The sequence below is a fragment of the Trachemys scripta genome, chromosome 2 (genome assembly GCF_013100865.1).
Source record: "Trachemys scripta elegans isolate TJP31775 chromosome 2, CAS_Tse_1.0, whole genome shotgun sequence".
Classification (NCBI taxonomy): domain Eukaryota; kingdom Metazoa; phylum Chordata; order Testudines; family Emydidae; genus Trachemys; species Trachemys scripta.
Window position 1 is genome coordinate 120,070,889 of NC_048299.1, and position 12,979 is coordinate 120,083,867.

Consider the following 12,979-nt stretch of genomic DNA (forward strand, 5'->3'; position numbering starts at 1 on the left):
GAGTATGACGAGAGGTGTCAGTCTTATCAGCGAAGAGCTTGGGGCCTTTGAACGGGAGGTTCTCAACCATTGGCTGTACTTTTTTGGGCAACTTGGAAAGCTGTAATCAGGATGCCCATCTCATTACCACTGCTGTGGAGACTGAGTGGGCTGTTATATCTGCTGCGTCCAATGCCATCTGTAGCGCAGTTCTGGCTACTAACTGGTCCTCTTTGGAAATGGCCTGAAACTCTTCTTTTTGCATCTCTGGTAAATGTTCATTTTTTGTAACTGAGAAAAACAAAAAGTCTAGACTACTATATGCCCCTGTGGGGGCGATCCCCCCAGAAAGGGGAGGGGGACCTTTAAAAAAGTTCTTTTTAAAAAATCCCAACAGGGTAAACAGAAACTATTAAAGACAACAAAAAGACTAAAAATAACTACTACTTAATCTAATGATGCAGAGAAGGAAGAGTCAACTTCTCGCTCCGTTTGAGGCCAAAGGCGGTTGAGAAGGAACTGGGGACAATTCACATGCGCAGCACTAGATAGGCTCAAGGCAAACAACGGGTGAGGGAGAGCGCATGTGTGGGCCAAATGGACACTGCTACCTAAAATCTCTGATTAGAGGCTCAGGGCACAGATAAACCTACAGTGGAGCACCCATAGGGACACTGTTCAAAGAAGAAGTCTTGAATATGCAGCTAGGCCTGGTGACTTACTGCTTTATAAATTATCAATTTGCTCCAGGACCATCATCTTCTGACACCTCAATCGCTGCTATCATCTCATTTTATTACCAGAAATAATTAACTAAATCAGAAAGTTAAGAAGTAAAGAAGTCTAAGTGTATTTACAATGAATCAATGCTATAAAATACAGGTATATTTCCACTGATGGTTTAGCGGTTTACTCTACTCTTGAACACTTGCTAAGTATATTATTCACTTGCAACCCTTCTGAAAATTATTTAGTTTTTGTTTTAGGTGTGTAGTCAGTTATCAATTACAGATTACTATTACCTGTTGGCAGAAAAGCTGAGTACCTTAATCTACAGTATAAATCAAGAACACTAAATCTTAACAGATATTTTTCTCTGTTCATTGAGAGAGTTTTTTAAAAAACATTATATTACAAAGGTTAAATTATGTTTGTGTAATTCCTGTGAATTCCATTAGAGAGCAAACATGCACTGGGGTATAGTAAGATGGCAGCTATGGTCTTCATTCATTCCTGCATAGTTTCTACAACACTTAAGCCTATTTTTATTTCATACCTGTCTATCCCATAAATGTAGACGACTGAAAACATCTCGCAAAAAGCAATTATCAGCAAGGGAATGGATCCGGCAAAACTGTCAAATAGTGCCAGCCAGTAGTTACCAGAATTCAGCACAAAAATAAAGGCAAGCAAATAAGACCCTGCACAAATCAAACCTGTAAATAAAGAGAAAAGTCAAATATTTTAGGCATAGAGTAAAGCATAAAAACTAGTAAGAAATGTCAGATACTTAACTGTTCACTTCTAACTAATTTTAAGACTGAAGACAATTCCAAATTTCTTGAAAGATAAGAGATACTGAAGAGCCATACAATACCTACCTGTAACAAGTTCCTTAGGCCATTTTTTGGGTACGATATTAAGATCTTGCAAAGGTACAAGAACACCTTCCATGTTTCCAAACATAGATGACAAGCCTAAGCAGAACAGCATGATAAAGAAGAGAATGGACCACAAAGGTGAGACAGGCATTTTGGTGATGGCTTCAGTGAAAACTATAAAAGCCAAGCCAGTTCCTTCAACTCCCTGTAGAGAAATGACAGCAGACTCAAAACTTAGGAGCACTGACACTATTTAGCATTTAAAAATACTTCGTGTATACCGTAGATGGTAATGAATTATACTGTACTATAGTTATACTTTTCTATTTATTTTCATAAATCAACCCTAATTCTGCATTATATTTACTATAACATATATAAAGTATATTACTGAGATAATGTTTCCGGAATGGACAATAACATAAAATATAATCAAACTATGTAACCAATTTTTTCCCTATAGTTTCCTCCTTATCACTGTCCCACAATTGTGCCATGAATAGAATGCTCACTGAAATCACTGGGAGTTGTGGTCGAAAAGGACTTCGGTAATAAGCCACTGTGCAGATGGAGGCATTATATCAGATTATAACAAGCCCAACAAGCTAATTTAGATGGAGGCAGTCTTTAGAGATACTCTTTTTGTGAACTCACGTTTTCATAGAACAACATCAATCCTAAACAGAGCATCACTAGAAGTGCAGTTTACACATTGCAATTCAGTAAGACAGTTTGAGTTATGCTCTGAAACCACTCCTATTTCATGGGCAATAAACCCAAATACAAACTTTTTAAAATATCCACAGTTTTTTAATATATGTTAAATGTTATTTAGTTTGCAAAGTCAAGCACTCAAAAGCTTGAAAGTACCAGATTTACAAATGCAAGAGCAATCTTGATTTCCCCAATTTGTGCATCCATCCTGTGCACTGAATAAGGAAAATATAGTATGTGAAAATCCTGTCAAAAATATAGTATGTGATCATGTAATTAAAGACAGTATCCTAATGCATATACACAAAGGGTCTAAATTAAGATGTCCAGGGAACTGTAAATCTGACATTCCCTAACTTTTGAGTGCTTGTCTTTTGCAACCTAAATAGTTACCTCAAAGTAGTTTTTTTCATATGTATTTTCCTAACTTTTCTAAAAGAGAAAGGTAAAAATAAAATTCTGTTATATACAACTGTAACAACCCCTTCCCACCAACCCATCATCAGCAGGGTTTGAAACCTATACCTTTAGCATGGCAGCACTGGCTGCAACTAACTGAATTACAGGGTTAGCTGGCAGCAGGAGAAGGTTGTTGTCCCAGAGTGGGGCTGGATGGGTCCAGGGTTGGCTGGGGTTGGTTGGAGTGGGGAACTTGGCCCAATTCCCTCTCTTCACCTTGGGAGCTGAGGGAAATCCTGCCCACATTGTTCCCCAGAGGGAGACATGGGCCATGTTTTGGGTCCAGGCTGGGAATCCAGCCTTTCTTTCTTTTCTCCCACTATTGCTGCTCTGGCAGCTCGTAGGCTTTTCCAGTGTGGTGTTGTCTGCCACCACTTTGACAGTACAGTGAACCTGGGCTTAGAATATTTGTGGGTTTAGTTATTATTCTGGCTGGCTGCCAAAAGTTTCCTGAGGAATGAAAGTGAGAGGAGGGAAATGTCAATGTTTAACACTTTATAGCTCAGCAAAAGCTGAATGGATTTTCATGGGCCAAAGGGCCCTAGTCCAAGGGCATTCCTTCTACCAAATATCAAAAACATGCTGTAAACGGAGTAGATGTGAAAGCATCTCATAGAAAAGGTTGCAAGAATCCTTTATAATGGAAAGTGTTAAGAAACTTAAATAAGGGTTGTTACCAGCTCACCCTGTAGTAATTCTACAGATTCCATCTATAGTGTCAACTTACATCAGTTAAGAAACTTTCGAGGTTACAGGTCTCAAAATTAAGGCCTACAAAAGTCACTGGATCAGTCATGTTACACCACTTCTGCATCTGTTCAAAGTTTTCCTGGGTTACATTACCTTCTGGCAAATCAAAAGCATTTGTCAGGGTAAGAATATTTCTGTAAAAGTGAAATATAAATAATTGGAAATTAATGTTTGTATATAACCAACCTAAGATTTCATATTCATCATCAAATAAATTATCATTCATTCCATGTCTCATTGTCATAAAGAAGACACAATAAAGAAAGGTGTTATATTTGTCTAGTTGTCTGTGTACAGGACTGAGAGCCAGGAAGCTCACTGAGTTTTGCAGGTACAAATTCCAGCTGACAGTGCTTCAAGGACATCACTGTCAGATCAGGATGAAACCAGGGGTAGAAAGCCAACCCAGGAAGCTGGCAAGTGCACAGCTGTAGTCAGGCTGGAAGAGTAGTCCAGATTCAATGAAGAAGCCCTGACCAGCACGATGACCATGTGAACAGACATACTGATCACCATCCTCTTTGTAAGATTCCTTAACATGTTGAAGACTGTTTTCAGGTATCCTCTCACTCTGCTTTTCTCAAGCCTAAACATGCTCAGTATTTTTGACTTTTCCTCATAGTTGAGGTTTTCTAAACCTTTATCATTTTTGTTGCTCTCCTCCAATTTGTCCACCTTTCCTAAATTGTGGTGCTCAGAACTGGAAGTGGGGAACTTGGCCCAATTCTCTCTCCTCACCTTGGGAGCTGAGGGAAATCCTGCCCCAGTGCTCCAGCTGTGGCCTCACCAGTATTGAGTAGAGTGAGACAATTACCTCCAATGTCTTACACACAACATTCCTGTTAATATACTTCAAAATGATACTTCACACTTGCATCACACTATTGACTCTCATTCAGTCTGTGATCCACTATAACCCCCAGATTCTTTTCATATGTATGACTTCTCATAGGACAGAGGTGGGCAAACTACAGCCCGCGGGCCACATCCAGCCCGCGGAACCGTCCTGCCCAGCCCCCGAGCTCCTGGCCCGGGAGGCTCGCCCCTGGCCCCTCCCATGCTGTCCCCTCTCCCCCGCAGCCTCAGCTCGCTCGCTCCTCCCCCAGCGCAATGCTCTGGGTAGCAGGGCTGTGAGCTCCTGGGTCAGCGCAGCTGCAGAGCCCAGCCTAACCCAGTGCTCTGAGCTGCGTGGTGGTGGCGGCAGCTACAGGCAGCGTGGTAAGAGGGCAAGGAGCAGGGGGGATTGGATAGAGGGCAGGGGAGTTTGATGCGGTGGTCAGGGGGCAGAGGTGTGGATAGGGGTTGGGCGGTCGGGGCGAGACAGGGGGTTGAATGGGGGCAGGGGTCCCAGTGGGGCAGTCAGAAAGGAGCGGGGGTTGGATGGGGCAGTGGGGGGCAGTCAGGGGCAGGCGTTCCGGGGGCAGACAGGGGACAGGGAGAGGGGAGATGATTCTCACCTTTTTTCTACACACATCGCATCATTGCTCAGCTCAACTACTCAGTCTGGCTACTTGGCTGAGGATGTGCCCCAAAGTGCACATACAATTGTTTGCTCCTGCAAAGAACTCATACTGGTATGTGCATACTCAAATCTGCACACAGACATCTGGAGACCTGGGGCTGAAAATCTGCCCCTAAATTATGATAAAGAAAAATTCTCTAAATCCTGCTCAAATAAACCAAACAAAAATTACTCACCTGTTCCCACTTGGGTCATGTAGAAGTGTATAATAGGGTATACCAGCTATTCTTGCATTTATTATGCATACATTTTGGGTCAAATAAGAATTTTAATTACTCTTTTTAAATACTTACTGGTAATAGTGAATATAAATATATTCAAAATTATGTTAATTTTTACAATTAAAGAAATTACTTTCATAAATAGATATCAGCAGAACTGGTTCCACAAAATAGTTGGGACATATTCATTGCTGGTGTGAGTTTTAGAGATAGTTGGATGTGGACTTCAAAAGAAAAATTGTCTAAATCTTCCATAGAAAAGTTCAAATTTTCTTTCAAAAAATCAAAAACTGAAATTCTACAATTCAGAAATTATGCCAGGGCCTCATGAGAGTTGTAGTTATGGTTTCTCATGCTACCATTCACCTTTATAGCCTGGGTTCTATGGGTGGATTATATCTCCTGTGATGCAGCATGGTCTCACCTCACAGTGAAGAGAAATGGTTGCATCATGGGAGTCCCCAGCTTTGGTGCATCATGGGAGATATAGTCCAGCTGAGGAGCCTAGTTCGTACAGAAGAATGGGGACATGAGGAAACCAAACTACAACTCTCATGACAAACCACAGCAGGATATCTGAATCAAAATATCTTGGGTTTTGGCTAACTTATTTTTGGTTTTCAGGTATTTAGTTTTTTGACAAAAAAAAAATCACTGGAAAATTCAGTGGAAAACAATTCCTTTTCACATACACACACAAAAAAAAAGGTTTGGTGGAAAACCCAATTTTCTGCAAAAATATTTTCACTGAAATATTTGATCAGCCCTAGTAAGCGTACACAGTTCTGCTGCATTCAGTGGTTTATGCCTGATTATGCTAGAGGTAAATTGTCTCATTACATGTAAAACTATAGTTATTTCAGTATTCATGGGTAGTGGTGGATATTTTGCCAATCTGATCTACCTCTGTGCCAATGGGAATTGCCTCCTTAATAGCTATTTCTAAAAGAACTATATTGACAAAATTGTCTCACAAAATGGAATATCAATGACTGAACGGTTTTAACTCTCTAAAACATCACTGTTCAGAACCTTCCAAGGATAGGGTGCCTATAGGTGGAAAAGGAGGACAGGTCAAACAACTGCCACTCATTATGGTACCATCATTTTGTTTTATTTACTTTTCATTTACAATTAAATAAACACATCTTAGAAAATCAGATGATCAAAAGTTATTGATCTTGCACATGATCATGATTTTTTTTTAAGTTACAGTCAACAATATGGGACCAGATCCTGTAACTGGTCCATAGGGCTCCTTGTGCAAGCAAGTGCTATTCACATGAATAACAGAATAATTCTAACTGAACTAATGGTGTGGAAAGTCAGGCTGCTTCCACTCATGCTAAACAAAAGTCTGTGTAATTAGGTTTTATTACAATTTACCTGCCGAAACAGTCATCATATCTCTCTGTTGCCCTGAACCCAATGATGGAGTATATGACAGTTGCTGCATAAATGGATGTGAAACCATTGATTATGGAGATAATCACAGCATCTTTCTCACAGTTGTTGCTGTAAAGCAAAAGACAGAAACATCAATGAATTTTCGCCAGTATATATATATAATATTAAAAATTGGTTATTGGGATTATCACAGGATCAGGACACTAATTTATATGTATATAAAAAGTTTTCTGAGAGTTTAGAAACAAATCTGTTAACTAAGTTGAAATAAACTTAATTAAAAACTGTATCATTAAAAACGTTAACATTGCTCAGTCATTTTTGTCTTTAATTAGATTGAAGGAATAACACAGCTACATCAAATTTTCAATACAGTTAAAATTAATCAATCACGTGCAGAAGTTATACTTGAAGAAATAAAGTTGTAATTAAGCTAAATTATTAATGTGTTAGAGGATGAATTAGAATAAGAATATAAAAACGGCCATACTGGGTCAGACCAAAGCTCCACCTAGCCCAGTATCCTGTCTTCCGATAGCGGCCAATGCCAGTTGCCCCAGAGGGAAAGAACAGAGCAGATAATCATCAAGTGTCACCTGTTCCCAGCTTCTGGCAAACAGAGGCTAGCGACACCATCCTGGCAAATAGCCATCAATGGACCTATCCAACATGAACTTATCTAGTTCTTTTTTGAACCCTGTTACAGTCTTGGACTTCATAACATTCTCTGGCAAAGAGTTCCACAGGTTGCCTGTGCATTGTGTGAAGAAATACTTCCTTTTATTTGTTTTAAACCTGTTTCCCATTAATTTCATTTGGTAACCCCTAGTTCTTGTGTTATGTTAATATAAGATTATAGAATGTAAGAGTATCACTTGCAAGATGGTTTTGTTGGGGGAAGGGGAAAGGATAGAATAATGTGACTTTTCCTAATCACTGTGACAGAGTGTCAGCCCTAGTGACCAGTTTATATTTTATCCCTTACAAATCATGAACTCTTGCATAGCTTATATTTGTTTTAAGGTTTTCTATACAATGAAAAAGGCTAGAAACTTTTTTAAAAAAAATTACCCTTGACTTGTATCTATCCCCCAAAATCATGAGGGCTCTGCACCTAGAGGCCCTGAGGGCCCCAAATGCCAGGTATCTGCGTGTGTAAATTGAAGCTATCTCTGGCACAAAGAGCACACCTACATTTTTGAGGTGTATTTCACCTGTATTTGAAAACTTCACCTTGGATGAGAGATACTCACAACGATCATGAAACAATGAGAAGTTCTGTGCATTCACATCCAGAATAGTGTGCTCAAATAAGGCAAGATGCATCATATACACTGTGACAGATATTGCAACCCTATGCAATATCTTTGGGGACCGTATTGTATTAAGTTTACATATCACGGTGGGCCATAAATTATATGCAACTCCAAGGAAGAGGGGTATCCTCCATGAACCAAAACAGTGGGGAGTGATTAAAGTGAATTACTTTGTAAACACCTCCAGAGAGGTATCACTCCCTGGGAGGCTTGCATATTCTGGTTCAAACTCGGTTTCCCAGAGACCAAGAGACCAAAAAAGGGATTTTTAATATAAAAAGACTGTGTTTAAACTGACTCAGGAACTACTTTCTCATCCAGAAAACATAATAAGTTTAATGTGTTTAAATCTGTTTATTGTTGTTGTTATATTTTCTCTGTATGCTTTTACTTTAAGAATAAATGTTCTTGCTGAGAAAAAGCTGTGAGGTAACCTGTAACTGCTGGCAGTACACAGTTCATAGCCCTTGGAGAGAAAACAACATACAGGCACTGGTCGTTAGGAAGACTGGCTTGCTGGGGATATCATAGGGAGCTGAGCCACCTTAAAATGTCCTGATCAGAAGGGAGTGGGACAAGGATCCCTGACTAGAGACAGGTAACTGCTAGAGACCTGAGACCCTGACTAGGCACTCCTGGTGTGGACCATGGAGGGGTGGATACAGATGCAGTACCCTGAAACTGTGACACACACATTACATACATTCATAGAGTTTAAGGCCAGAAGAGACTATTAAGTTATCTAGTGTGAACTTCTATGTCTCACCTGCCACTAAATTTCATCCAGTTACCCCTATATTAAACACATTACATTTTGTATAATGAGAATCCCATAGCAAATGGGCACAACTGATATTTGGTTACAAAGTGCCTGTAACTTTCTGGTTAGCATAACTCAGACCCCAACTCCATCCATTTATCATAATTTCTATTGACTTGATAATATATTTTATCTCTCAGGGGATGTAATGTATTTCTCGAGACCAAATCCTGCAATCTTTAATTTGTCTATTCAGACAAAAAGCTTGGTGAAGTTAAAGGGAGTTTTGCTTGAATGAAGTGAAGGAAGAAATGCATTATCTGGACTCTGAAAAATCAAATGATTACATTGTCCACTATGTATCAGAGGGGTAGCTGTGTTAGTCTGTATCCACAAAAACAATGAGGAGTCTGGTGGCACTTTAAAGACTACCAGATATTATTTGGGCATAAGCTTTTGTGGGTAAAAAACTCACTTCTTCAGTTTCATGGAGTGAAAATTGTAGATACAGGCATAAATATATATTGGCACATGAAGAGAAGGGAGTTACCTTACAAGTGGAGAACCAGTGTTGAAGGCCAATTCAGTCAAGGTGGATGTGGTCCACTCCCAATAATTGATGAGGAGGTGTTGATCATTGATGATGCACTGGAGAGGTTTTAGCCAGGAGCTGTACATGATGGCCAGTGGGGTTCTGTTATTTTCCTTGTTTGGCCTGTTCTGTAGTAGGTGACTTCTGGGTACCCGTCTAACTCTGTCAAACTGTTTCCTCACTTCCCCAGGTGGGTATTGTAGTCACCTACTACAGGACAGGCCCAACAAGGAAAATACACCACTGGTAGGGTTACCATTCGTCCGGATTCCCCCGGACATGTCCGGCTTTTTGAGCTAAAAATAGCGTCCGGGGGGAATTTATAAATGTCCGGATTCCCCCCGCCATGCAGAGCACGCGCGGCTAACAGGGCAGCCGGCCGGATGGTGCCATTTACATGGGGCTCCGACAGCCAGAGAGAGCCCCTCCTCCTCACTGCAGCAGAGATCACTCCCTCCCTCCCTGCATTCGCAGATTGCCTCCAGCAGTCTGGAGCTCCTCCCCCACTCCTCCTGCCCAGCGTGCCGGAATGAACAGCTCAGGCCGTTCCTGAGCAAGCTCACAGAGACATTAGGTGAAGGCCAACAACAAGGGGGCCAGGGGGTCGGAGAAGGGGCAGGGAGGTTCTGAAGGGGGCAGTCAAGAGACGGGGGGGGGTCAGGAGTTCGGGGGGGGGCTTTTTGGGAGGGGTGGATAAGGTTTTGGGCAGTCAGGGTACAGGTAGGGGGTAGGGTCCTGGGGGCATTTGGGGGGGTCTTAGGAGGGGGCAGTTAGGGGACAAGAGGCAGGGAGGCTTAGGTAGGGGGTGGAGTCCTGGGGGGCAGTTAGGGGTAGGGGTCCTAGGAGGGGGCAGTCAGGGGACAAGGAGCAGGGGGAGGGTTGGGGGTTCTGAGGGGGGGAAGTGGGAGGGGCAGGGGTGGGGCTAGGGCAGGATGGGGCGGGGCCAGGGCAGGACAGGGGTGGGGCTCCTCCCATCCTCTTTTTTTGCTTTCTGAAATATGGTAACCCTAACCACTGGCCATCACGTACAGCCCTCGGATAAAATCTCTCCAGCACATCATCAGTGATCTACAACCTATCATGGAAAACAATCCCCCACTCTCACAGGCCTTGGGAGGCAGACCAATCCTTGCTTACAGACAGGCCCCGAACCTGAAGCAAATACTCACCAGCAACTACACACCACATCACAGAAACACTAACCCAGGAACCAATCCCTGTAACAAACCCCATCTACTCTAGTGACACCATCAGAGGACCCAACCACACCATCCACACCATCAGGGGCTCATTCACCTGTACATCTACTAATGTGAAAGATGCCATCATGTGCCAGCAATGCCCCTCTGCCATGTACATTTGGCCAAACCAGACAGTCTCTACGTAAAAGCATAAATGGATACAAATCAGACATCAAGAATGGTAACATACAAAAGCCAGTAGGAGAACACTTCAATCTCCCTGGACATTCAATAACAGATTTAAAAGTAGCCATTCTTCAAGAAAAAATAAGACTTCAAAGAGAAACTGCAGAGCTACAATTCATTTGCAAACTTAACACCATTAATTTGGGCTTGAATAGGGACTGGGAGTGGCTGGCTCACTACAAAAGCAATTTTCCCTCTCTTGATATTGACACCTCCTTATCAATTATTGGGAGTGGACCACATCCACCCTGACTGAATTGGCCTTCAACACTGGTTCTCCACTTGTAAGGTAATTCCTTTCTCTTCATGTGCCAATATATATTTATGCTTGTATCTGCAATTTTCACTCCATGCATCTGAAGAAGTATGTTTTTTACCCACAAAAGCTTATGCCCAAATACATCTGTTAGTCTTTAAGGTGCCACCGGACTCCTCGTTGTTATTGTCCACTATGTGTGGAGAAAACTCAGGCATAGTATGTGAAATGCCATGAACTGCCCAAAGATGGAATTTCTTTGGAATTATCCTATTTAGGGAGCAGGGATTACCCAGCTGCAGACTTGACTTGGATTCTGCTCCTTAAATTTACAGAGTTGTTGAGCCCTACAGAGGCTCTGGCTATCTATGCAGGAGCCTTGTGACTCTACACTGCTTCTGGACCCATGGCGTGATGAGTTCTGAAAAAACCAAGTTCCCACAGACTGGCCTATTTTGCCATTTCCTCCCCTGCTTTACAGCTTTGCTCCAAAGGGTGAGGGAGGGAAAAGGGGAGGAGACATTCAGTATGTAGTGACTCACATCATACAGCTTTATTATGCTGAATTCATTAGTATTATAGTGCATTGGTGTGCTCTGCTAGGATACGAGAAAAGAACAAGGGCTTCCAAAGGATGCAGAGAAAAGGGGGTTGAAGTTGTACTCTTTTATCCCTCCAAAGAAGATGTGCTGGGTTTGAGTCTTCTGAACTTTTGGAGCTGAGAACTATCCAGCCCTAAATAATTATGCAATTAAAGGGCAGAATCTAACTGCAACACTTTATCTCAAATAATGAAATACTGATATCAAATTGTATTTTTTGTGCTTGCTACTTACTGAATGGAATTGTAACTAGAGAAGGAGATGAGGCCTCCAAAGGCAAGGGAGAAAGAGTAGAACACCTGGGCTCCAGCATCTAGCCATGTGACTGGGTTAGCCAGTTCAGTAACCTGAAGTATCAGACAAAAAACTTCATGAATGTATAATATGACACCTTATGTTGTATAATATTACAGCTTATGCTGAATATCAGAAATTCATACTAGTGACTGGAACAAGATAATTGGAGATGATGGTACATAGTTAATTCTCACTCTTAAAACATGGACAGCAAACGAAATGAGTGCTTTTATAAACTTCTTTTCTTTGTGTTTCTTATGTGTTAAAATTAAATATAAGTAGTTTTTTAAACAAATATATAAAAAGACAAGATTATGCAAATAATTGTCTTCCTGTAGGTGACAGTAGGCTCCTTATCTCTTTCCTCCAAAAAATTATATCACTTAATACTGATTGATCAACAGATAAACCCTGATATCTTGGCTTCCCATGGCAGCTGAACACTTCTTTTAGTGAGAAACTGCTCTGAAAATAAACCATTTTAATACAGATATCTGGACAGAAAATTCCAAGATAGGACTATAATCCCATCCTACGTCCACCATTTATGTTTCAAACTCAGGCTGAGTGCTTTCTACTGGTAGAGTATGGAAGCATCCTAGAAGCAGAATGTAGTCGGAGGTGAGGAAACAGTTCACATTGTTCTGGAATTATCCCATTCAGGAGTTCAACAACATAATTTCAGGGGAGCATATATTCAGCATGATATGGTGATAGGTTTGAGACCGTAATTACCACTACAACAGAAGACGCAAATGGCTAGCATGCAATTATTAACAATTTCCTAATGTGTTCCACTGGGAACTGCGGGAAATGGTGGCCTGGCCTGCGCCGCTTCCCGCAGTTCCCATTGGCCAGGAACGGTGAATTGCAGCCACTGGGAGCTGCAAGCAGCTCTACCTGTGGACGCTCAGATAAACAAAGGGTCTCGCAGCCTGCCAGGGGCTTATCTTGAACAAGCCGCGAACCAAGTTTGGGAACCATTGCTCTAATGCAAAGAAGGGCTCTACCATCCAACTCAAGCCTTAAGGAAATGGCTTTTAGGATGCCTGAAGGATAGTCAGAATACATACTGA

At 41.6% G+C, this 12,979-nt stretch overlaps 1 protein-coding gene across 1 annotated transcript in view; it reads right to left on the bottom strand.

The window, feature by feature from the left end:
• The window catches only part of SLC6A19 (solute carrier family 6 member 19), a 62,219-nt gene that overhangs the window by 19,047 nt on the left and 30,193 nt on the right, over positions 1-12,979 (bottom strand). Inside the window, exons 6-10 of the mRNA XM_034761491.1 lie at positions 11,841-11,953; positions 6,633-6,761; positions 3,481-3,637; positions 1,581-1,785; positions 1,256-1,415 (exon numbers count right to left, since the gene is read on the bottom strand). Of these exons, the coding sequence (XP_034617382.1) occupies positions 1,256-1,415; positions 1,581-1,785; positions 3,481-3,637; positions 6,633-6,761; positions 11,841-11,953 (764 nt within the window). The remainder of the gene's footprint in view (positions 1-1,255; positions 1,416-1,580; positions 1,786-3,480; positions 3,638-6,632; positions 6,762-11,840; positions 11,954-12,979) is intronic.